At 44.2% G+C, this 23,439-nt stretch overlaps 1 protein-coding gene across 11 annotated transcripts in view; it reads right to left on the bottom strand.

The window, feature by feature from the left end:
* The window catches only part of LOC115102051 (membrane-associated guanylate kinase, WW and PDZ domain-containing protein 1-like), a 221,262-nt gene that overhangs the window by 71,576 nt on the left and 126,247 nt on the right, over nucleotides 1-23,439 (bottom strand). For all 11 annotated transcript variants that reach the window (XM_029621581.2, XM_029621582.2, XM_029621572.2 and 8 more), the window contains exon 3: nucleotides 328-447. In XM_029621581.2, coding sequence (XP_029477441.1) covers nucleotides 328-447 — 120 coding nt within the window. The remainder of the gene's footprint in view (nucleotides 1-327; nucleotides 448-23,439) is intronic.

Here is a 23,439-nt window from a genome sequence, read left to right as displayed (position 1 = left end):
TGTATGTGTATGTTTTGTATTGTATAATTTTTTATAAATTATAATAGTCAAAATAAATATTATCAGGTCAGAAATCCTAAATATAATCTTACAAAAAAGAGAAAGATTATCTTCTGCACTCCTACAGTACCATAGCATCATCATCATCCTCCTCACCAGCATCACTAAAACCAACACCACCACCAGCATCATCCTCATCACCAGCATCACTAAAACCAACACCACCAGCATCATCCTCATCACCAGCATCACTAAAACCAACACCACCAGCATCATCCTCATCACCAGCATCACTAAAACCAACATCCCCAGCATCATCATCCTCACCTTCAAACGTTCCTATTTCCAATAGTGTTCCACTCTGCTCAAGGTTCAAGAAGTCCTCCACAGACAGGAAGTTGTAATCAACCCCGGGGACCTCCCCGTCTCGAGGGGGGCGTGTCGTACCTGGAGAGAGAGGAAACCAAGGTTATTATCAGCATTACTACCAACCACTCTGACCGAAGACCAGGGAGAAGTTTTCGAGGTGCTTCTCAGTGGCAGTTACATTTGCCAAAACCTACTCAACCTATTAATTAACAAAAATAAACATTAGGGCCTCTCTGTGGGCGGAAACAAAGATTGAGGAGGAGGAAGTAGCCGGTAATCTACAGTATAATCAGTATTCACACAGAGCTAGTTATGTAGCTAGCTAGTATTCACACACAGCTAGTTATGTAGCTAGCTAGTATTCACACACAGCTAGTTATGTAGCTAGCTAGTATTCACACACAGCTAGCTATGTAGCTAGCTAGTATTCACACACAGCTAGCTATGTAGCTAGCTAGTATTCACACACAGCTAGCTATGTAGCTAGCTAGTATTCACACACAGATATCTATGAGCTAGCTAGTATTCACACACTGTTAGCTATGAGCTAGCTAGTACTCACACAAAGATAGCTATGTAGCTAGCTAGCATACACACAGCTGGCCATGTAGCTAGTTACTATGCACACACAGCTAGCTATGTAGCTAGCTAGTATACACATATAGCTATCTAGTATTTGTAAGCAAAAAGCATATAACACCGGATCCGGAAGTTCAAACGTCATCGCTAGATAGAGTCAAAAAGAGTGCCTCGGCCCCTCTTGCTTGGTTAGCTACTCTGGTTCCCCAGGACCCTAGTGGATTTACACTACACAAGGGGGGCTTCCTCTCTGGGTGGAACACAATGACGATGTGGACAAAAGTTTGCGCTGCCCCCCCCCAAAAGCATACTCTGCCCTTGCACATGCCTGCACATCGATCGACAGTGAGAAGCTTGTAGCCACCATAAGGCCTGAGGGAGGACAAGACGGACGAACAGGTCCACACAAACTGGAGGTGTGGGAGCTGAAAGTGAGGCTGCAGTGAACAGAGAAGGTGGACTTGGACATGATGTGAGGAGACAGGACAGTAAGAAAGTCTCACACACCCCTACCTCACTCTGCCAGTGGTGATAAACCACAGGCTTTAAAACACCAGGCTTTAAACGTAACGCCAGAGATGAATGAGTCACCCCCCCTTTTCTTCCTAATCTGTTTATTATTTTCCAATAAGAAAAGCCAGAGATATAGACATTAACATGACTCAGAGGAACTGACACTATTGCTTGGCTATTTATTTTCCTTTCTGGCACTGCGATCATACACTATGGCTTAACAGACCCCCTGTGGTTGTTTTCATTAAAACACTTTTGTCTTTATGGTCTAACTGAACCACATATTTGTCTCCAAAGTCCATCTGTAGTATAAAGGCCTACCTGCATCACCATGAAGAACATTGGGACTTTCTAACTATGACTGTAATGGGAACTGATTTGAGTCATTCCTCTCCTGCATTTACTGTAACTAAGTACTGACCTTTGACCTGTTTAACTGCCACTATCAAACATCTGTCAGTGTTGAATGTTACCGTTAAAGTTTGAGGCCAGACTGAGCCGAGGGAACACTGATAATGGATCTTTGATGCTGTGTGATTCTGTTGTGTCTTCCTTTCAGCCTCTCAGCCTGGAGATTACAGAACATGTAGTACTGTCGGATTAGAATATAAAGGGCCTGTCTCCAAGAGGCCCGCGAGCCCGCTTGATCCAGTAGATCACGCAAAGCTCCTGTAACATCTGTCTGACACTGAAGTCTGTCCAAGGTTTCTAGCCTGGTTCCACAGCTACACCAGGGGAAGAAGACAGAGGGTGATGGTTTCTAGCCTGGTACCCCAGCTATACCAGGGGAAGAAGACAGAGGGTGATGGTTTCTAGCCTGGTTCCACAGCTACACCAGGGGAAAAAGACAGAGGGTGATGGTTTCTAGCCTGGTTCCACAGCTACACCAGGGGAAGAAGACAGAGGGTGATGGTTTCTAGCCTGGTTCCACAGCTATACCAGGGGAAGAAGACAGAGGGTGATGGTTTCTAGCCTGGTTCCACAGCTACACCAGGGGAAGAAGACAGAGGGTGATGGTTACTAGCCTGGTTCCACAACTACACCAGGGGAAGAAGACAGAGGGTGATGGTTACTAGCCTGGTTCCACAGCTATACCAGGGGAAGAAGACAGAGGGTGATGGTTTCTAGCCTGGTACCCCAGCTATACCAGGGGGAAAAAGACAGAGGGTGATGGTTTCTAGCCTGGTTCCACAGCTATACCAGGGGGAAAAAGACAGAGGGTGATGGTTTCTAGCCTGGTTCCACAGCTATACCAGGGGAAGAAGACAGAGGGTGATGGTTACTAGCCTGGTTCCACAGCTATACCAGGGGAAGAAGACAGAGGGTGATGGTTTCTAGCCTGGTACCCCAGCTATACCAGGGGGAAAAAGACAGAGGGTGATGGTTTCTAGCCTGGTTCCACAGCTACACCAGGGGAAGAAGACAGAGGGTGATGGTTACTAGCCTGGTTCCACAGCTATACCAGGGGAAGAAGACAGAGGGTGATGGTTTCTAGCCTGGTTCCACAGCTATACCAGGGGAAGAAGACAGAGGGTGATGGTTTCTAGCCTGGTTCCACAGCTATACCAGGGGGAAGAAGACAGAGGGTGATGGTTACTAGCCTGGTTCCACAGCTATACCAGGGGAAGAAGACAGAGGGTGATGGTTTCTAGCCTGGTACCCCAGCTATACCAGGGGGAAAAAGACAGAGGGTGATGGTTTCTAGCCTGGTTCCACAGCTATACCAGGGGGAAAAAGACAGAGGGTGATGGCCGCCTCGCTTCGCGTTCCTAGGAAACTATGCAGTTTTTTGTTTTTTTACGTGTTATTTCTTACATTAGTACCCCAGGTCATCTTAGGTTTCATTACATACAGTCGAGAAGAACTACTGAATATAAGATCAGCGCCAACTCACCATCAGTACGACCAAGAATATGTTTTCCGCGACGCGGATCCGGTGTTCTGCCTTACAAACAGGACAACGGAATGGATCGCATGCAGCGACCCAAGGAAACGACTCCGAAAAAGAGGGAAACGAGGCGGTGTTCTGGTCAGACTCCGAAAAAGGGCACATCGCGCACCACTCCCCAGCATTCTTCTTGCCAATGTCCAGTCTCTTGACAACAAGGTTGACGAAATCCGAGCAAGGGTAGCATTCCAGAGGGACATCAGAGACTGCAACGTTCTCTGCTTCACAGAAACATGGCTTACTGGGAAGACGCTATGCGAGGCGGTGCAGCCAACGGGTTTCTCCACGCATCGCGCCGACAGAAACAAACATCTTTCTGGTAAGAAGAGTGGCGGGGGCGTATGCCTCATGACTAACGAGACATGGTGTGATGAAGGAAACATACAGGAACTCAAATCCTTCTGTTCACGTGATTTAGAATTCCTCACAATCAAATGTAGACCGCATTATCTTCCAAGAGAATTCTCCTCGATTATAATCACAGCCGTATATATCCCCCCCCAAGCAGACACATCGATGGCTCTGAACGAACTTTATTTAACTCTTTGCAAACTGGAAACCATTTATCCGGAGGCTGCATTCATTGTAGCTGGGGATTTTAACAAAGCTAATCTGAAAACAAGACTCCCTAAATTTTACCAGCATATCGATTGCGCAACCAGGGTGGTAAAACCTTGGATCATTGTTACTCTAACTTCCGCGACGCATATAAGGCCCTGCCCCGCCCCCTTTCGGAAAAGCTGACCACGACTCCATTTTGCTGATCCCTGCCTACAGGCAGAAACTTAAACAAGAGGCTCCCACGCTGAGGTCTGTCCAACGCTGGTCAGACCAAGCTGACTCCACACTCCAAGACTGCTTCCATCACGTGGACTGGGACATGTTTCGTATTGCGTCAGATGGAAATATTGACGAATACGCTGATTCGGTGTGCGAGTTCATTAGAACGTGCGTCGAAGATGTCGTTCCCATAGCAACGATAAAAACATTCCCAAACCAGAAACCGTGGATTGATGGCAGCATTCGCGTGAAACTGAAAGCGCGAACCACTGCTTTTAATCAGGGCAAGGTGTCTGGTAATATGTCCGAATATAAACAATGCAGCTATTCCCTCCGCAAGGCTATTAAACAAGCTAAGCGTCAGTACAGAGACAAAGTGGAATCTCAATTCAATGGCTCAGACACAAGAGGCATGTGGCAGGGTCTACAGTCAATCACGGACTACAAGAAGAAACCCAGCCCAGTCACGGACCAGGATGTCTTGCTCCCAGGCAGACTAAATCACTTTTTGCCCGCTTTGAGGACAATACAGTGCCACTGACACGGCCTGCAACGAAAACATGCGGTCTCTCCTTCACTGCAGCCGAGGTGAGTAAGACATTTAAACGTGTTAACCCTCGCAAGGCTGCAGGCCCAGACGGCATCCCCAGCCGCGCCTCAGAGCATGCGCAGACCAGCTGGCCGTTGTGTTTACGGACATATTCAATCAATCCCTATACCAGTCTGCTGTTCCCACATGCTTCAAGAGGGCCACCATTGTTCCTGTTCCCAAGAAAGCTAAGGTAACTGAGCTAAACGACTACCGCCCCGTAGCACTCACTTCCGTCATCATGAAGTGCTTTGAGAGACTAGTCAAGGACCATATCACCTCCACCCTACCTGACACCCTAGACCCACTCCAATTTGCTTACCGCCCAAATAGGTCCACAGACGATGCAATCTCAACCACACTGCACACTGCCCTAACCCACCTGGACAAGAGGAATACCTATGTGAGAATGCTGTTCATCGACTACAGCTCGGCATTCAATACCATAGTACCCTCCAAGCTCGTCATCAAGCTCGAGACCCTGGGTCTCGGCCCCGCCCTGTGCAACTGGGTACTGGACTTCCTGACGGGCCGCCCACAGGTGGTGAGGGTAGGCAACAACATCTCCTCCCCGCTGATCCTCAACACGGGGCCCCACAAGGGTGCGTTCTGAGCCCTCTCCTGTACTCCCTGTTCACCCACGACTGCGTGGCCATGCACGCCTCAACTCAATCATCAAGTTTGCGGACGACACAACAGTGGTAGGCTTGATTACCAACAACGACGAGACGGCCTACAGGGAGGAGGTGAGGGCCCTCGGAGTGTGGTGTCAGGAAAATAACCTCACACTCAACGTCAACAAAACTAAGGAGATGATTGTGGACTTCAGGAAACAGCAGAGGGAACACCCCCCTATCCACATAGATGGATCAGTAGTGGAGAGGGTAGCAAGTTTTAAGTTCCTCGGCATACACATCACAGACAAACTGAATTGGTCCACTCACACTGACAGCGTCGTGAAGAAGGCGCAGCAGCGCCTCTTCAACCTCAGGAGGCTGAAGAAATTCGGCTTGTCACCAAAAGCACTCACAAACTTCTACAGATGCACAATCGAGAGCATCCTGGCGGGCTGTATCACCGCCTGGTACGGCAACTGCTCCGCCCTCAACCGTAAGGCTCTCCAGAGGGTAGTGAGGTCTGCACAACGCATCACCGGGGCAAACTACCTGCCCTCCAGGACACCTACACCACCCGATGTTACAGGAAGGCCATAAAGATCATCAAGGACATCAACCACCCGAACCACTGCCTGTTCACCCCGCTATCATCCAGAAGGCGAGGTCAGTACAGGTGCATCAAAGCTGGGACCGAGAGACTGAAAAACAGCTTCTATCTCAAGGCCATCAGACTGTTAAACAGCAATCACTAACATTGAGTGGCTGCTGCCAACACACTGTCATTGACACTGACCCAACTCCAGCCACTTTAATAATGGGAATTGATGGGAAATGATGTAAATATATCACTAGCCACTTTAAACAATGCTACTTTAAACAATGTTATATAATGTTACTACCATCTATATAATGTTATACTTATTCTTATGTCACTAGCCATTTTTATTCATCCAACTAACAGGACTATTCCAGACAGACCTATGTAGTGTATACTGTGACCAGATCTTCAGTGGGATCAATCCTGGCAAGAACAGTCAAAGTGCAGGTGTTTTGAGGCCTTCCTCACTGACTGCTCCACATGTATGTCACCACTGAGGTTAGAGTCTATGCCACTTTGTTTACTTTGTCTACATACTCATCTCATATGTATATACTGTACTCGATACCATCTACTGTATGCTGCTCTGTACCATCACTCATTCATATATCCTTATGTACATATTCCTTATCCCCTTACACTGTGTATAAGACAGTAGTTTTGGAATTGTTAGTTAGATTACTTGTTGGTTATCACTGCATTGTCGGTACTAGAAGCACAAGCATTTCGCTACACTCGCATTAACATCTGCTAACCATGTGTATGTGACAAATAAAATTTGATTTTGATTTGATTTGATTTGAGCTATACCAGGGGAAGAAGACAGAGGGTGATGGTTTCTAGCCTGGTTCCACAGCTACACCAGGGGAAGAAGACAGAGGGTGATGGTTTCTAGCCTGGTTCCACAGCTACACCAGAGGGAAAAAGACAGAGGGTGATGGCTAATGGCACATTGAGTCCTTGGTCAGAGGTCACCTCTAGTGTGCCACAAGGTGGTGTGGTTGTACCATATCTGTTTCTCCTTCACCGAAAAGTTGTCTTCAGTGACACACTGGACGATGTAGGGCTGTCCCGAGCCATACCTTTAACCAGTAACCAAGAGGACACTTGGAGGCAAAGCAGCTGGAAGAGTGGGCCACATCCAACAACATGCTCCTGAATGGGAAAGAGTCTGGAAATGTGGATATGCTTTTCTAGAGATCATCCACAACCTGCACCACTAATCCTAGGAGGTCAGGAAGTGCCAGTGGTAAAAACAACTAAGTATCTTGGTTTTCATCTAGACTCTAACCTCAGTGGTGACATACATGTGGAGCAGTCAGTGAGGAAGGCCTCAAAACACCTGCACTTTGACTGTTCTTGCCAGGATTGACCTACCCACTGAAGATCTGGTCACAGTATACACTACACTGGTCAGGTCTGGTCTGGAATACGGTAGAGTCCTGTTAGTTGGATACAATAAAAAGCAACTAGGCAGGGTGCAGAGAAGGGCCTTGAGGATCATCTCCAGAGGTGGAGCAGTCCAACCACAGCTCCCGTCACTGCAGAGCAGGGTAGAGCCGGCAGCAGTGTACCTGGTGAAGGACATGCACACTCTTGACCATTCACTGAATGACCTGCTCCCTCCAAAAAGAGGTAACTGCACCACCAGGCTCCTGAAAAACAGCCATGAACTGTCCTGTATAACTGTCCTGTATAACTGTCCTGTATAACTGCCCTGTATAACTGCCCTGTATAACTGTCCTGTATAACTGCCCTGTATAATTGCCCTGTATAACTGTCCTGTATAAATATCCTGTATAACTGCCCTGTATAACTGTACTGTATAACTGTCCTGTATAACTGTCCTGTATAACTGTCCTGTATGACTGTCCTGTATGACTGTCCTGTATGACTGTCCTGTATAACTGTCCTGTATAACTGTCCTGTATAACTGCCCTGTATAACTGTCCTGTATAACTGTCCTGTATAACTGTCCTGTATAACTGCCCTGTATAACTGCCCTGTATAACTGTCCTGTATGACTGCCCTGTATGACTGTCCTGTATGACTGTCCTGTATAACTGCCCTGTATAACTGCCCTGTATAACTGTCCTGTATAACTGTCCTGTATAACTGCCCTGTATGACTGTCCTGTATAACTGTCCTGTATGACTGTCCTGTATAACTGTCCTGTATAACTGTCCTGTATAACTGCCCTGTATAACTGTCCTGTATGACTGTCCTGTATGACTGTCCTGTATGACTGCCCTGTATAACTGCCCTGTATAACTGCCCTGTATAACTGTCCTGTATAACTGTCCTGTATAACTGTCCTGTATAACTGCCCTGTATAACTGTCCTGTATAACTGTCCTGTATAACTGTCCTGTATAACTGTCCTGTATAACTGTCCTGTATAACTGCCCTGTATAACTGTCCTGTATAACTGTCCTGTATAACTGTCCTGTATAACTGTCCTGTATAACTGTCCTGTATAACTGCCCTGTATAACTGTCCTGTATAACTGTCCTGTATAACTGTCCTGTATAACTGTCCTGTATAACTGTCCTGTATAACTGTCCTGTATTTATTTTTTATTTTTTTTTATTTCACCTTTATTTAACCAGGTAGGCTAGTTGAGAACAAGTTCTCATTTGCAACTGCGACCTGGCCAAGATAAAGCATAGCAGTGTGAACAGACAACACAGAGTTACACATGGAGTGAACAATTAACAAGTCAATAACACAGTAGAAAAAAAATGGGCAGTCTATATACAATGTGTGCAAAAGGCATGAGGAGGTAGGCGAATAATACAATTTTGCAGATTAACACTGGGGTGATAAATGATCAGATGGTCATGTACAGGTAGAGATATTGGTGTGCAAAAGAGCAGAAAAGTAAATAAATAAATAAAATAAAAACAGTATAAAAACAGTATGGGAATGAGGTAGGTGAAAATGGGTGGGCTATTTACCAATAGACTATGTACAGCTGCAGCGATCGGTTAGCTGCTCGGATAGCTGATGTTTGAAGTTGGTGAGGGAGATAAAAGTCTCCAACTTCAGCGATTTTTGCAGTTCGTTCCAGTCACATAACTGCCCTGTATAACTGCCCTGTATAACTGTCCTGTATGACTGTCCTGTATAACTGCCCTGTATAACTGTCCTGTATAACAGTCCTGTATAACTGCCCTGTATAACTGTCCTGTATAACTGTCCTGTATAACTGCCCTGTATAACTGTCCTGTATAACTGTCCTGTATAACTGTCCTGTATAACTGTCCTGTATAACTGCCCTGTATAACTGCCCTGTATAACTGTCCTGTATAACTGTCCTGTATTACTGTCCTGTATAACTGCCCTGTATAACTGTCCTGTATAACTGTCCTGTATAACTGTCCTGTATAACTGCCCTGTATAACTGTCCTGTATAACTGTCCTGTATAACTGCCCGTACGAACAGTCTGTGAAACGCCACTCTACCCACTGCTATCAGACTGTCTAATAACTCTAGCTCTTAAATGGTTTTTCCAAAAATTATCTTTTTTACAATCACATTTTAACATTTCAATTTCCATCATGAAAATGTCCTGTAATGATTCAAGTGTTCTGTATTCTATTCATGTCATGTAGTATGTGTTATGGATTTTAAATGAGTGTTTTGCAATTATTAATCATGTAAATTCAGCATTTTTCAGTTTTATCTGTACGCAAGAATAATTCAATTCAAATTAGACATTTTCTCTGCCTCTGTGCAGGAGGCATCTCCCTGAAAATCCCCTTTACAATGCCGTTACATATAATGGTCTAACAAAAATACAACACATGTGTGGGCTATTCAGAGGAGATGACTTTCTACTACATCTGGTCAATTCATTTTACCCTTCCGGCCTGCACCTTTAAAGTTAGCTTCTCAATGTCAATCATCTGGCCATATTTCCGTTTGGCTAATGTCAAAATGTTATCAACTATGATATGCTAGCTAACCAGTCTCCTGGTTAATGATTAGTGAACTGGAGTTCTCTCTATCTGAGAGTTGTTTTGTACAAAAGAGCCCAACGGATCATTACAACGGCAGGGAGCTCTCTCTCTCTCTCTCACCCTCTCTCTCTCTCACCTCCTCTCCCTCTCTCCCTCCCTCTCCCTCCCCTCCCTCTCTCTCTCTCTCTCACCCTCTCTCTCTCTCTCACCCTCTCTCTCTCTTTCACCCTCTCTCTCTCTCTCTCACCCTCTCTCTCTCTCTCTCTCTCTCTCTCTCACCCTCTCTCTCTCTCACCCTCTCTCTCTCACCCTCTCTCTCTCACCTCCTCTCTCCCTCTCTCCCTCCCTCTCTCCCTCTCTCTCTCTCGCTCACCCTCTCTCTCTCTCACCCTCTCTCTCTCTCACCCTCTCTCTCTCTCTCTCTCTCTCACACACAGCCTCAGTATAATTACAGTGAAAGGGAGTTGTCAGAAGACAACAGAGACAGGGGTCATTGTGTTCCTCTCTTTACAGAGGCAGAGCCATCACACACCTGGCAGATGGCTGACGGAAGTCCTAACTCATCTGTGAGTACGACAGTCACGACACACTCTCACACACAGTCAGGGAGGCAGGCACGCACACCCAGCTTGGTAAGAGTTCAAAGTTGTCGTCCAGAACCAAAGCCGTTTCTCTGAAACATCCGAGCACTGTGTTTACTTCCTGTAAGATTCATGGGCTCTTCTCTTCTTCTCTCTCTTTTAGGCCAGCAGGCTGCCTAGTGGTTAGAAAGTTGGGCCAGTTACCGAAAGGTTGCTGGATCGAATCCTCGAGCTGACAAGGTAAAAATCTGTCGTTCTGCCCCTGAACAAGGCAGTTAACTCACTGTTCAATGGTAGGCCGTTATTGTAATTAAGAATTAGTTCTTAACTGACTTGCCTAGTTAAATAAAGGTAAAAAATCTCAGTGGCCTTCTAGATGACAAAGACAATAATGGTTTCATACTCCCAACCAAAATGCCATACAATACCCTATGATGAATCACCTACTGGGATTATACTGATTCTCTGCTCTGTATGCATCACAGACAGGATGGAGGGGAAAAAAAGTTTGTTGATAGTTTGAGTCATCGTTGTTGACGTACAAAGTCCTTTGGTGGTATATATATATGTCTGTGTCACAATGTGTTCTAATCTCTACTGTAGAGGGAGTGGAGGAGTTGTTTGTCCCTGGTAGTATCCCTACACTGGGGGTATCTGGTGGGGTGACTAATGCAGGTGTGCTGATTGAGCTGTTCCTCTATGTGATTCTGTAACAATAATCAATTGGTCCAAACCAATGTTTTTCACTTAAACCCCTCCCAGTCGAAGATCTGCTACAGGAAGGATGCTCTAAATATAGAGTTAAGGGCACAAACCTCTCTCTTTTCAAAGCAGTCAAATATCTGTGTTCATTCTTTTTTTTAGAAAGGCTAAAAATACGTCATCACTGTCAGCTTAAAAAACATAAAACCTTTTTCAAAATGGGAGTTACAAGTTCCTTTTTAAATTCAAACCCTAATGTCAGTTGAGCTCTCATTTGCAAAGTGAACCACTAGAATTAGATGACATAATGGATTCTTCAGGCAGACAGACAGACAGACAAGCAGGCAGACAAGCAGGTAGGCAGGAACGCAGACAAGCAGTCCGCAGGCAGACAGCAGGCAGGCAAGCAGCAGGAGGCAGACAGGCAGCAGACAGGTAGGCTTGAGGCAGACAGGCAGCAGACAGGCAGGCAGCAGACAGGTAGGCTTGAGGCAGACAGGCATCAGACAGGCAGCAGACAGGCAGCAGACAGGCAGGCAGCAGACAGGTAGGCTTGAGGCAGACAGGCAGCAGACAGGCAGCAGACAGGCAGCAGACAGGCAGCAGACAGACAGCAGGAAGACAAAAGGCTCAGTGAGGAAAGGCTTGGCCTCATTACTATCTATGTCCCTCCTTTCTATTCTCTGAAACGACATGAACAATGACTGGGACTAACTCAGACTTGGCCCCAGCACTAATCAACTTCCCAAGCCACTCAGCATCAATGGAATGATTATTTGTCAAGTTGTGAAAAGTTCCAGTTTCTTGTATGGAAAGAAAACGGAGTATACAGTATACATAATCATTTCAGCAGAGCTTTAGAGACCTTGGGAACTGTATTAATCAGGAATATCTATACTAATGGTCATGTTGTTCCTAAATACAGTAAGATAAACTAAACTAAATACAGTAAGATAGACCATTCACTGGATCCTACTTAGTTTATCACTACTGTTTTCAGCCTAAACGCCTCTTACAGTAATAGGGGGTAAATTATCCCTTTAACTCAGGGTTCTCAAACTCGGTCCTGGGGACCCCAAGGGGTGAACGTTTTGGGTTTTGTCCAAGCACTACACAGTTGATGAAAAAAATCTACAAATCGTCAAGCTTTGATTATTTGAATCAGCTTTGTAGTGTTAGGACAAAAAACGAGTTTGGAAACGCTGATTAACTGTTTGAACAACAGTAACTACTGAGGGTAATTATGAATGACCCCTGAGGTGTGAGAGAGAAATATACCCAGCCACAAACACATGCACCAGAACAGAGAACAAACACATACAGTAGAACTAGACAGCTACAGCCTCGCTGCAACAGCCAGCCTCAGTCCTGTTGCTAAGGACAACAAGAGGGGTATTACATGTTGCACTTCCAGTGTGCAAGAAAAGATGACAGATTAAATAGTTATCTGCATATAAATGGTAGTGTGTGTGTGTGTGTGTGTACTACTGTATGTAATGGAGAGTATAGGCTGAGGAACTGAGTGTTTAATGACCAACCTATGACACATACTGTACAGACCAGTGTAGTAGCACATCATAAAGCCTGGCAGTGTAACACACACAGTCTAGTGTCTGGCCAATTTTGACTTTGTGATGACATGATTAGGATCCCTGTCCTGTTTACAGCAGCGTCAACACAGGAGACATAACCTCTCTCCCCAGAGATCTGATACCAACAACCTCACGCCACCGTTAGCCAGTCATACGTTTTACCTGTCAGAGCCTAGATGAATTACGTTGTGATTACTAGCATGTGAAATGCAGAAGCTAAGAGATGAAACACCATGCATCTCAGTGAATTATGCTCTGTGTAGAAAGCTTTAGAAGGGACTACTATAAAAAATGAGTCATGATAACCTAAAAATAGGACTGAGCCCTTGCTTAAATTATTAGTATGATTAGGCTATGTCAAATATAATATTATTATGATTAGGCAATATTTCAAATTAAAGGAATTAGAGGTCGACCGATTATGATTTTTCAACGCCGATACCGATTATTGGAGGACCCAAAAAAGCCGATACCGATTAATCAGCCGATTTATTGTTTTATTTGTAATAATAACAATTACAACAATACTGAATGAACACTTATTTTAACTTAATATAATACAGCAATAAAATCAATTTAGCCTCAAATAAATAATGAAACATGTTCAATTTGGTTTAAATAATGCAAAAACAAAGTGTTGGAGAAGAAAGTAAAAGTGCAATATGTGCCATGTAAGAAAGCTAACGTTTAAGTTCCTTGCTCAGAACATGAGAACATATGAAAGCTGGTGGTTCCTTATAACATGAGTCTTCAATATTCCAAGGTAAGAAGTTTTAGGTTGTAGTTATTATAGGACTATTTCCCTCTATACCATTTGTATTTCATTAACCTTTGACTATTGGATGTTCTTATAGGCACTTTAGTATTGCCAGTGTAACAGTATAGCTTCCGTCCCTCTCCTCGCTCCTCCCCGGGCTCGAACCAGGAACACAACGACAACAGCCACCCTCGAAGCAGCGTTACCCATGCAGAGCAAGGGGAACAACCACTCCAAGTCTCAGGGCGAGTGACGTTTGAAACGCTATTAGCTCGCACACCACTAACTAGCTAGCCATTTCACATCAGTTACACTAGCCTAATCTCGGGAGTTGATAAGCTTGAAGTCATAAACAGCGCAATGCTTGACGCACAACGAAGAGCTGCTGGCAAAACGCACAAAAGTGCTGTTTGAATGAATGCTTACGAGCCTGCTGCTGCCTACCACCGCTCAGTCAGATACTTGTATGCTTGTATGCTCAGTCAGATTATATGCAATGCAGGACACGCTAGATAAACTAGTCATATCATCAACCATGTGTAGTTAACTAGTGATTATGATTGATTGATTGATTGTTTTTTATAAAATAAGTTTAATGCTAGCTAGCAACTTACCTTAGTTTACTGCATTCGCGTAACAGGCAGGCTCCTCGTGGAGTGCAATGTAATCAGGTGGTTAGAGAGTTGGACTCGTTAACTGTAAGGTTGCAAGATTGAATCGCTGAGCTGACAAGGTGAAAATCTGTCGTTCTGACCCTGAACGAGGCAGTTAACCCACCATTTCTAGGCCGTCATTGAAAATAAGAATGTGTTCTTAACTGATTTGCCTAGTTAAATAAAGTTGAAATAAAGGTGTAAAAAATAATAATAATAAAATTTTAAAAACTCCAATTGTTATGAAAACTTGAAATCTGCCCTAATTAATCGACCCTAATTAATCTGCCCTAATTAATCTGCCCTAATTAATCGGCCCTAATTAATCGGCCATTCCAATTAATCGGTCGACCTCTAAAAGGAATGGATTGTCTCATTTTCACTACCACGACTGAGGATATTTCAGAAGCATAGGGATAACCATGATTGCAAAATTAAACAAACCATATAACTCCATACACAAGGACAACATTTAACAATTTCCACTGAAAATTTAACAACAAATATTTTACTTTGTAATCTTTGGTTTTTGTTTGACATATATTTTAAAGTGAAAAATCTGAGTCTCACTCTGAGCATCACTCTGTTACTGTGGAATTGCCCATAGCCAGCTCCAGCTTCACTAGACAACAGATACAGCAGGTAACCTAGCCGTTAAGAGCGACGTGCCCTTGAGCGAGGAACTTAACTCTAATTGCTCCTGTAAGTGGCTCTGGATAAGAGTGTCTGCTAAATGTAATACATTAACACATAGAGAGGATATGTTTCTATCCTGTATACTCTCTTCTCTCTCCTCCTCTCACACTCTCAAGTGAATTTCAGCCCATCCCTCTCTTTAGCCATCTCGCTCCTCCTCTCTCTGGACATCAGAACAGCTTTCACTAACCTTAATTTGGATAAGGACTTCTACTTCAATGAGTCAGAGGAGAAGGACATATTGATTATCCTGGACCATGCCCAAATCCTGACGCTCGATGAAGGAGGAGGCGGCGCTATAGAGGCCGGCGTGTGAGATACCTGAAAAGACTACGCCGGAGAGTGGATCAACCGCCTCTGCCCTTGGCGACTGTGCAATTACTGGATAATAAATTGGATGAGCTCCATTTGAGACTATCCTACAAACGTGATCAGAAGAAATCTAATATCCTATGTTTCACCGAGTCGTGGCTGAACAAGGAAAATATAAATCTAGCTGTTTTTTCTATACCCCGGCAGGACAGAATTACAGCATCGGGAAGATCAGGGGGGAGTGTGTGTCTCTTTGTTAACAACAGCTGATGAGCGCTCTGTAATAATGAGGAAGTCTCAAGGTTCTGCTCGAATTAGTTAGAATACCTCATGATAAACTGGAGACCATACGTAGCTGTCTATTTACCACCACAAGACCACACTCAACAAGCTGTATAGGACCATGAGCAAACAACAAGTTGCTCACCCAGAGGCGGCACTCCTAGTGGCCGGTGATTCAACGCAGGAAAACTGAAATCCGTTTTACCACATTTTTACCAGCATGGCACCTGTGCAACTAGAGGCGAAAAACTTTCGATCACCTTTACTCTACACACAGAGACACATACAAAGCTTTCCCTCACCCTCCATTTGGCAAACCTGATCATAACTATATCCTCCTGACTCCTGCTTACAAGCAAAAACTCAAACAGGAAGTACCAGTGACATGCTCAATCAGGAAGTGGTCCGAAGAAGCGGATGCTAAACTACAGGACTGTTTCGCTAGCACAGACTGGATGGAATACGTTCCGGGATTAATGCCTAAACTTAACCTTTAACACAAAATGTTAAGTTTACAACAACTTCAAAATGGTATGTTTGAGAAACATGGGTGAGCTAGTTGCAACTACCTGGACATTGACTCGGTACCGGTACTCCTCATTATTATTATTTTACTGTGTTTATCTATTTCCTTTTGACCCTTTTTTCTTACTTTAACTCATTGTTGGGGAACCATTTCACGGTAAAGCGTGACAAATAAAATAAGATGTATTATTTTCCTTTCCCTATCTCTATTTAGTCGTCTCTCTACCCCTTTCTCTCTTCTCTCCTTCCTCGCTCTCTCTTTCCTCTGGTATTAGCCACTAGGTGTAACAAGGTGCTGCGGACACTGCTGACGTTCTCCTGCCATTGGGGAAGGTTAGGAAATGGAACGCTGATCGTCCAATCAGCAGCCTCGACATCACCCCAGGGGGATGGGAGGGGCTGGTGCCGAATGGGAGACTGTGGCAGTGGGAATATTTGTATTTATTTAACTAGGCAAGTCAGTGAGAGGGAGCAGAGAAAGAGAAAGGAAGAGATAGAAATTCAAAAAGAGAGAGAGTGAGAGACATGACAGCCAGGATCGCAGGCAACAGGAAAAGCAGGGATGGGCAACTGGTGGCCCTTTTTTGGGGGATGGACAGGGACTCAATCGGGGTCTCAACTTACTGTTGAGAGTTAGAATAATAAAATACACTGGGTGCAATTTCAATATTTGGTTGTGCATCAGCAGTTCTTCTATCGCTACGTCCGTCACTGACAGTCACTCAATTAGCCATGTCAGCCAAAATGTTTTAGATTGGTAAATGAGTCTAGTGGCCAGCTATCTAAAAGGCTAGGGCCGGCTCAGACTGCGTGGCTATGTATGTGGGTACGCAGAACGACGAGCCACTGCGGCCCCACATGATGATTTTGATTGTTGGGGGGCCCCACCCCCATCAAAGTTGCCCATCCCTCACCTAATGAGTACGTAAAACCCCTCTCCAGTACCAACACATCTGTGTGTTTGTTTGAGGTGTGAGGCATCGCAGCCCTGCTAAAAGGATGAGGGAGCGTAGGCAAGCCTGTCTGTGCATCTGTTATGTCATCAACATTGTTTCCACACGCTGCCACTGAGCAGCAGCATCATTGAAAGCTTTCTCTCACTCTCTGTCTGTGTACATAACATTAGACTTCAGCTATGTCTCAAGGCAGGCAAAACTATTGGTTGTCCAATGCCTGTCATCAGGTATAGAATTAAAATATGCTTTAAACATTTTACACCTCCATTTTAGTCATTTAGCAGAGTGACTTACAGTTAGTGTATTCATCATAAGATAGTTAGGTGAGACAACCACATATCACAGTCGTAGTAATACATGTTTTCCTCAAAGAAGTTATCAGCAAAGTCAGTGCTAGTAGGAAAAGTGGGGGGAGCAGGACTCTGGGGAGGGGGAGGGGGAAGAGGTAAAGGCACTCTTTGAAGAGGTAAGGTTTCAGATACTCTTTGAAGAGGTAGGGTTTCAGATACTCTCTGAAGAGGTAGGGTTTCAGATACTCTCTGAAGAGGTAGGGTTTCAGATACTCTCTGAAGAGGTAGGGTTTCAGATACTCTCTGAAAAGGTAGGGCTTGAGATGTTCTTTGAAGAGTTAGAAGAGGTAGGGTTTCAGATACTCTTTGAAGAGGTCGGGTTTCAGATACTCTTTGAAGAGGTCGGGTTTCAGATACTCTTTGAAGAGGTCGGGTTTCAGATACTCTTTGAAGAGGTCGGGTTTCAGATACTCTTTGAAGAGGTCAGGTTTCAGATACTCTTTGAAGAGGTCGGGTTTCAGATACTCTTTGAAGAGGTCGGGTTTCAGATACTCTTTGAAGAGGTCGGGTTTCAGATACTCTTTGAAAACATTTACATTTAAGTCATTTAGCAGACGCTCTTATCCAGAGCGACTTACAAATGTACAAATCCAGAGCGACTTACACCCCCCCCCCCCCCCCACCTTAAGACATCCAGTGGAACAGCCACTTTACAATAGTGCATCTAAATCTTTTAAGGGGGGTGAGAAGGATTACTTTATCCTATCCTAGGTATTCCTGAAAGAGGTGGGGTTTCAGGTGTCTCCGGAAGGTGGTGATTGACTCCGCTGTCCTGGCGTCGTGAGGGAGTTTGTTCCACCATTGGGGGGCCAGAGCAGCGAACAGTTTTGACTGGGCTGCGCGGGAACTGTACTTCCTCAGTGGTAGGGAGGCGAAAAGGTGAAAAGGTAGGGTTTCAGATACTCTTTGAAAAGGTAGGGTTTCAGATGTTCTCTGAAGATGGGCACTCTGCTGTCCTATTATCAGGGCCAAGCTGGTTCCACTATTGGGGCGCAGGGACTTTGACTGGGTTGAGCGGGAGCTGACCTCCCATAGGAGTGCGACGGCAAAGAGACCAGAGGTGGCAGAACAGAGTACCCGGGTTGGGATGTAGGGTTTGAGTATAGCCTAAAGGTAGGGAGAGGCAGTTCCCCTTCCTGCTCTGTAGCCAAGCAACATGGTCTTGTAGTGGATGCAGGCTTGACATATGCCATATTTAGCATGTGAACTATAAATAGCTTGTAGTGAAAGCCTCTCCCTGCTGGCAGTTGATAAAAAGCTGCTGTGGAGCAGGATCGGTAGCAGAGGAACAGGGGACGTGTGTCCCTGAAGTGGCCTGTAAAGTGTCTGCTCTGACCCACATCCTGCCTCCAACACTGGGCCGCTCTCTGGGCTGGGGCCAGGCTAGCCAACCCATCAACAGCTACAGACACGTTGCTGATCTCAGTGAATGGTCATCACCGTAGTCCCTAGCATCACTCTCCCTTGATATTTTAACTCAATGGGATCACCTGGTTAAATAAAGGTTGTGAATCATAATGTCTACAATAGCTAGTGATTTGATAGACATTTGGACACAGCACTAGATGATTAATTCAAATTATCATCCATCCTGCCTAATACCCATTTAATGCAGCTGTAGACTACTGGCAGGTAAGCACAGTGAGAGCATGATGGAACTCCAGATCAGTGTGGAGCGTCCCACAGTGTGGACCAGAGACAGCAGTAGGCAGCATTTCCCGTGTGGTGGCAACATGGAAAACAGCAGTCCTGCCAAGACACCATGCTGAGAAAACTAACATGAGGCCCTTTATCTCAGAGAGAGGGGAACAACACCCCTCCTCTCTACAGCACACTGAACATACAAACCCGACTCACTGTAGTCTTAGGGAGAGTGTAACCTAAAACACCCTTTCATAATGATCCATTTTAATGTCAAGGCACAAACTTTCAGCTATTTTAACGTGGGTTGAGGTGTGTAGTTATGGCTTAGCTAGAGAAAACGGGATGAGAAGGGGGTGAAATTCAACTAGAAACAGGAGTAAAGTATGTCCAAACTGCCTGCACAGTGGAAAGGTGCTGTCGATAAAGCTGTCAACTTGAGCAATAAAGGGGGAAACAAAAACAAGTAACAAAAAGGAAACGTGAAGAGGTATGAAACAATCACAGATGACAACACCTTGGTATTCTGAGTACTACAGCCCACAAAGAGCAAACAACAGGAGAGCAGACAGAGATCCACCCTCACCCTCAAACCAACAAATGGCTTGATAGCTCATAATCCACACACACACATTTTATCTTGTGTGTGTAACCGATGTGAAATGGCTAGCTAGTTGCGGTGGTGCGCGCTAATAGCGTTTCAATCGGTGACCTCACTCGCTTTGAGACCTTGAAGTAGTGGTTCCCCTTGCTCTGTAAGGGACGCGGCTTTTGTGGTGTGAGGGGTAATGAAGCTTTGTGAGTGACTGTGGTTGATGTGTGCAGAGTGTCCCTGGTTCGAGCCCAGGTTGGGGCGAGGAGAGGGACGGAAGCTATACTGTTACATGTGTATAATACAACACATCATTCTACTACATCATTACACAAATTAAACAATTCATAGATATATAATAACTCTGATCCCATTATTAGTAATCATAATTTGAGGCATTCCGGGGATGCGTTTCTTTGTGGGAGTGTTGAATTCCAACATCCCATAATGATATGTGGTAAACATGAGAGCTCTAGGGAACAACATTCAGCCTCCATTTTGTCTGGCATGAGAAAAAGCAGATTTCCCGGCCATCTGGCTGCTGAATCATTCACAATCCACAGATCCCCACTTTGCCTGTGTAGTGGAGAACAAGTTGTGGAATCTCCTTTATATACACACACACACACACACACACACACACACACACACACACACACACACACACACACAGTTGAAGTCGGAAGTTTACATACACATTAGCCAAATACATTAAACTCAGTTTTTCACAATTCCTGACATTAGATCCTAGTAAAAATTCCCTGTCTTAGGTCAGTTAGGATCACCACTTCATTTGAAGAATGTGAAATGTCAAAATAATAGTTGAAAGAGTTATTTATTTCAGCTTTTATTTCTTTCATCACATTCCCAGTGGGTCAGAAGTTTACACACACTCAATTAGTATTAGATAGATTTGCCTTTAAATTGTTTAACTTTGGTCAAACCCTTCAGATAGCCTTCCACAATCTTCCCACAATAAGTTGGGTGAATTTTGGCCCATTCCTCCGACAGAGCTGGTGTAACTGAGTCAGGTTTGTAGCCCTCCTTGCTCGCACAAGCTTTTTCAGTTCTGCCCACAAATGTTCTATAGGCTTGAGGTCAGGGCTTTGTGATGGCCATTCCAATACCTTGACTTTGTTGTCCTTAAGCCATTTTGCCACAACTTTGGAAGTATGCTTGGGGTCACTGTCCATTTGGAAACCCATTTGAGACAAAGCTTTAACTTCCTGACTGATGTCTTGAGATGTTGCTTGAATATATCCACGTAATTTTCTATCCTCATGATATGCCATCTATTTTGTGAAGTGCACCAGTCCCTCCTGCAGCAAAGCACCCCCACAACATGATGCTGCCACCCCTGTACTTCACGGTTGGGATGGTGTTCTTCAGCTTGCAAGCATCCCCCTTTTTCCTCCAAACATAACGATGGTCATTATGGCCAAACAGTTCTATTTTTGTTTCATCAGACCAGATATTTCTCCAAAAAGTATGATATTTGTCCCCATGTGCAGTTGCAAACCGTAGTCTGGCTTTTTTATGGCGGTTTTGGAGCAGTGGCTTCTTCCTTGCTGAGCGGCCTTTCAGGTTATGTCGATATAAGACTAATTATACTGTGGAAATAGATACTTCTGTACCTGTTTCCTCCAGCATCTTCACAAGGTCCTTTGTTGTTCTGGGATTGATTTGCACTTTTCGCACCAAAGTACCTTCATCTCGAGGAGACAGAAAGCGTCTCCTTCCTGAGAGGTATGACGGCTGTGTGGTCCCATGGTTTTTATACTTGCGTACTATTGTTTGTACAGATGAACGTGGTACCTTCAGGCATTTGTAAATTGCTCCCAAGGATGACCCAGACTTGTGGAGGTCTCAAAAGAAAATCAGTTCAGAGATCTTGGCTGATTTCTTTTGATTTTCCCATGATGTCAAGCAAAGACGCATTGAGTTTGAAGGTAGGCCTTGAAATACATTCACAGGTACCCCTCCAATTCACTGAAATTATGTCAATTAGCCTACAAGAAGCTTCTAAAGCCATGACATCATTTTCTGGAATTTTCCAAGTTGTTTAAAGGCACAGTCAACTTAGTGTATGTAAACTTCTGACCCACTGGAATTGTGAAACAGTGAATTTTAATTGTTGGAAAAATGTTGTTGGAAAAATGACTTGTGTCATGCACAAAGTAGATGTCCTAACTAGAGGTCAACCGATTATGATTTTTTTTTTTACGCCGATACCGATGCCGATTATTGGAGGACCAAGAAAAGCCGATACCGATTAATCTGACAATTTTTTACATTTATTTGTAATAATGACAATTACAACAATACTGAATGAACACTTATTTTAACTTAATATAATACATCAATAAAATCAATTTAGTCTCAAATAAATAATGAAACATGTTCAATTTGGTTTAAATAATGCAAAACCAAAGTTGTTGAAGAAGAAAGTAAAAGTGCAATATGTGCCATGTAAGAAAGCTAACGTTTAAGTTCCTTGCTCAGAACATGAGCAAGGAACTGGTGGTTCCTTTTAACATGACCCTTCAATATTCCCAGGTAGGAAGTTTTAGGTTGTAGTTATTATAGGAATTATAGGACTATTTCTCTCTATACCATTTGTATTTCATATACCTTTGACTGTTGGATGTTCTTATAGGCACTTTAGTATTGCCAGTGTAACAGTATAGCTTCCGTCGCTCTCCTCGCCGATAACTGGGCTCGAACCAGGAACACATCAACAACAGCCACCCTCGAAGCAGCGTTACCCATGCAAAGCAAGGGAAATAACTACTCCAAGTCTCAGAGCGAGTGACGTTTGAAACGCTATTAGCGCGCACCCCGCTAACTAGCTAGCCATTTCACATCAGTTACACCAGTCTAATCTCGGGAGTTGATAGGCTTGAAGTCATAAACAGCACAATGCTTGAAGCACAGCGACGAGCTGCTGGCAAAACGCACGAAAGTGCTGTTTGAATGAATGCTTACGAGCCTGCTGCTGCCTACCATCGCTCAGTCAGACTGTTCTATCAAATCATAGACTTAATTATAACATAATAACACACAGAAATACGAGCCTTAGGTCATTAATATGTTCGAATCTGGAAACTATCATCTCGAAAACAAGACGTTTATTCTTTCAGTGAAATACGGAACCGTTCCGTATTTTATCTAACGGGTGGCATCCATAAATAGAAATATTCCTGTTACAGTGCACAACCTTCAATGTTATGTCATAATTACGTAAAATTCTGGCAAATTAGGTGGCCCAAACTGTTGGATATACACTGACTCTGCGTGCCATTAACGCAAGAGAAGTGACACAATTTCACCTGGTTAATATTGCCTGCTAACCTGGATTTCTTTTAGCTAAATATGCAGGTTTAAAAATATATACTTCTGTGTGTTGATTTTAAGAAAGGCATTGATGTTTATGGTTAGGTACACATTGGAGCAAGGACAGTCCTTTTTCGTGAATTACGCACTGCATCGATTATATGCAATGCAGGACACGCTAGATAAACTAGTAATATCATCAACCATGTGTAGTTAACTAGTGATTATGATTGATTGATTGATTGTTTTTTATAAGATAAGTTTAATGCTAGCTAGCAACTTACCTTAGCTTACTGCATTCGCGTAACAGGCAGGCTCCTCGTGGAGTGCAATGTAATCAGGTGGTTAGAGAGTTGGACTCGTTAACTGTAAGGTTGCAAGATTGAATCCCTGAGCTGACAAGGTACAAATCTGTCGTTCTGCCCCTGAAAAAGGCAGTTAACCCACCGTTCCTAGGCCGTCATTGAAAATAAGAATGTGTTCTTAACTGACTTGCCAAATTAAATAAAGAC

Source organism: Oncorhynchus nerka, linkage group LG20, assembly GCF_034236695.1.
Source record: "Oncorhynchus nerka isolate Pitt River linkage group LG20, Oner_Uvic_2.0, whole genome shotgun sequence".
Lineage (NCBI taxonomy): Eukaryota > Metazoa > Chordata > Actinopteri > Salmoniformes > Salmonidae > Oncorhynchus > Oncorhynchus nerka.
The sequence above is the reverse complement of the archived record's forward strand: the minus strand, read 5'-3'. Positions and strand labels throughout refer to the sequence as shown.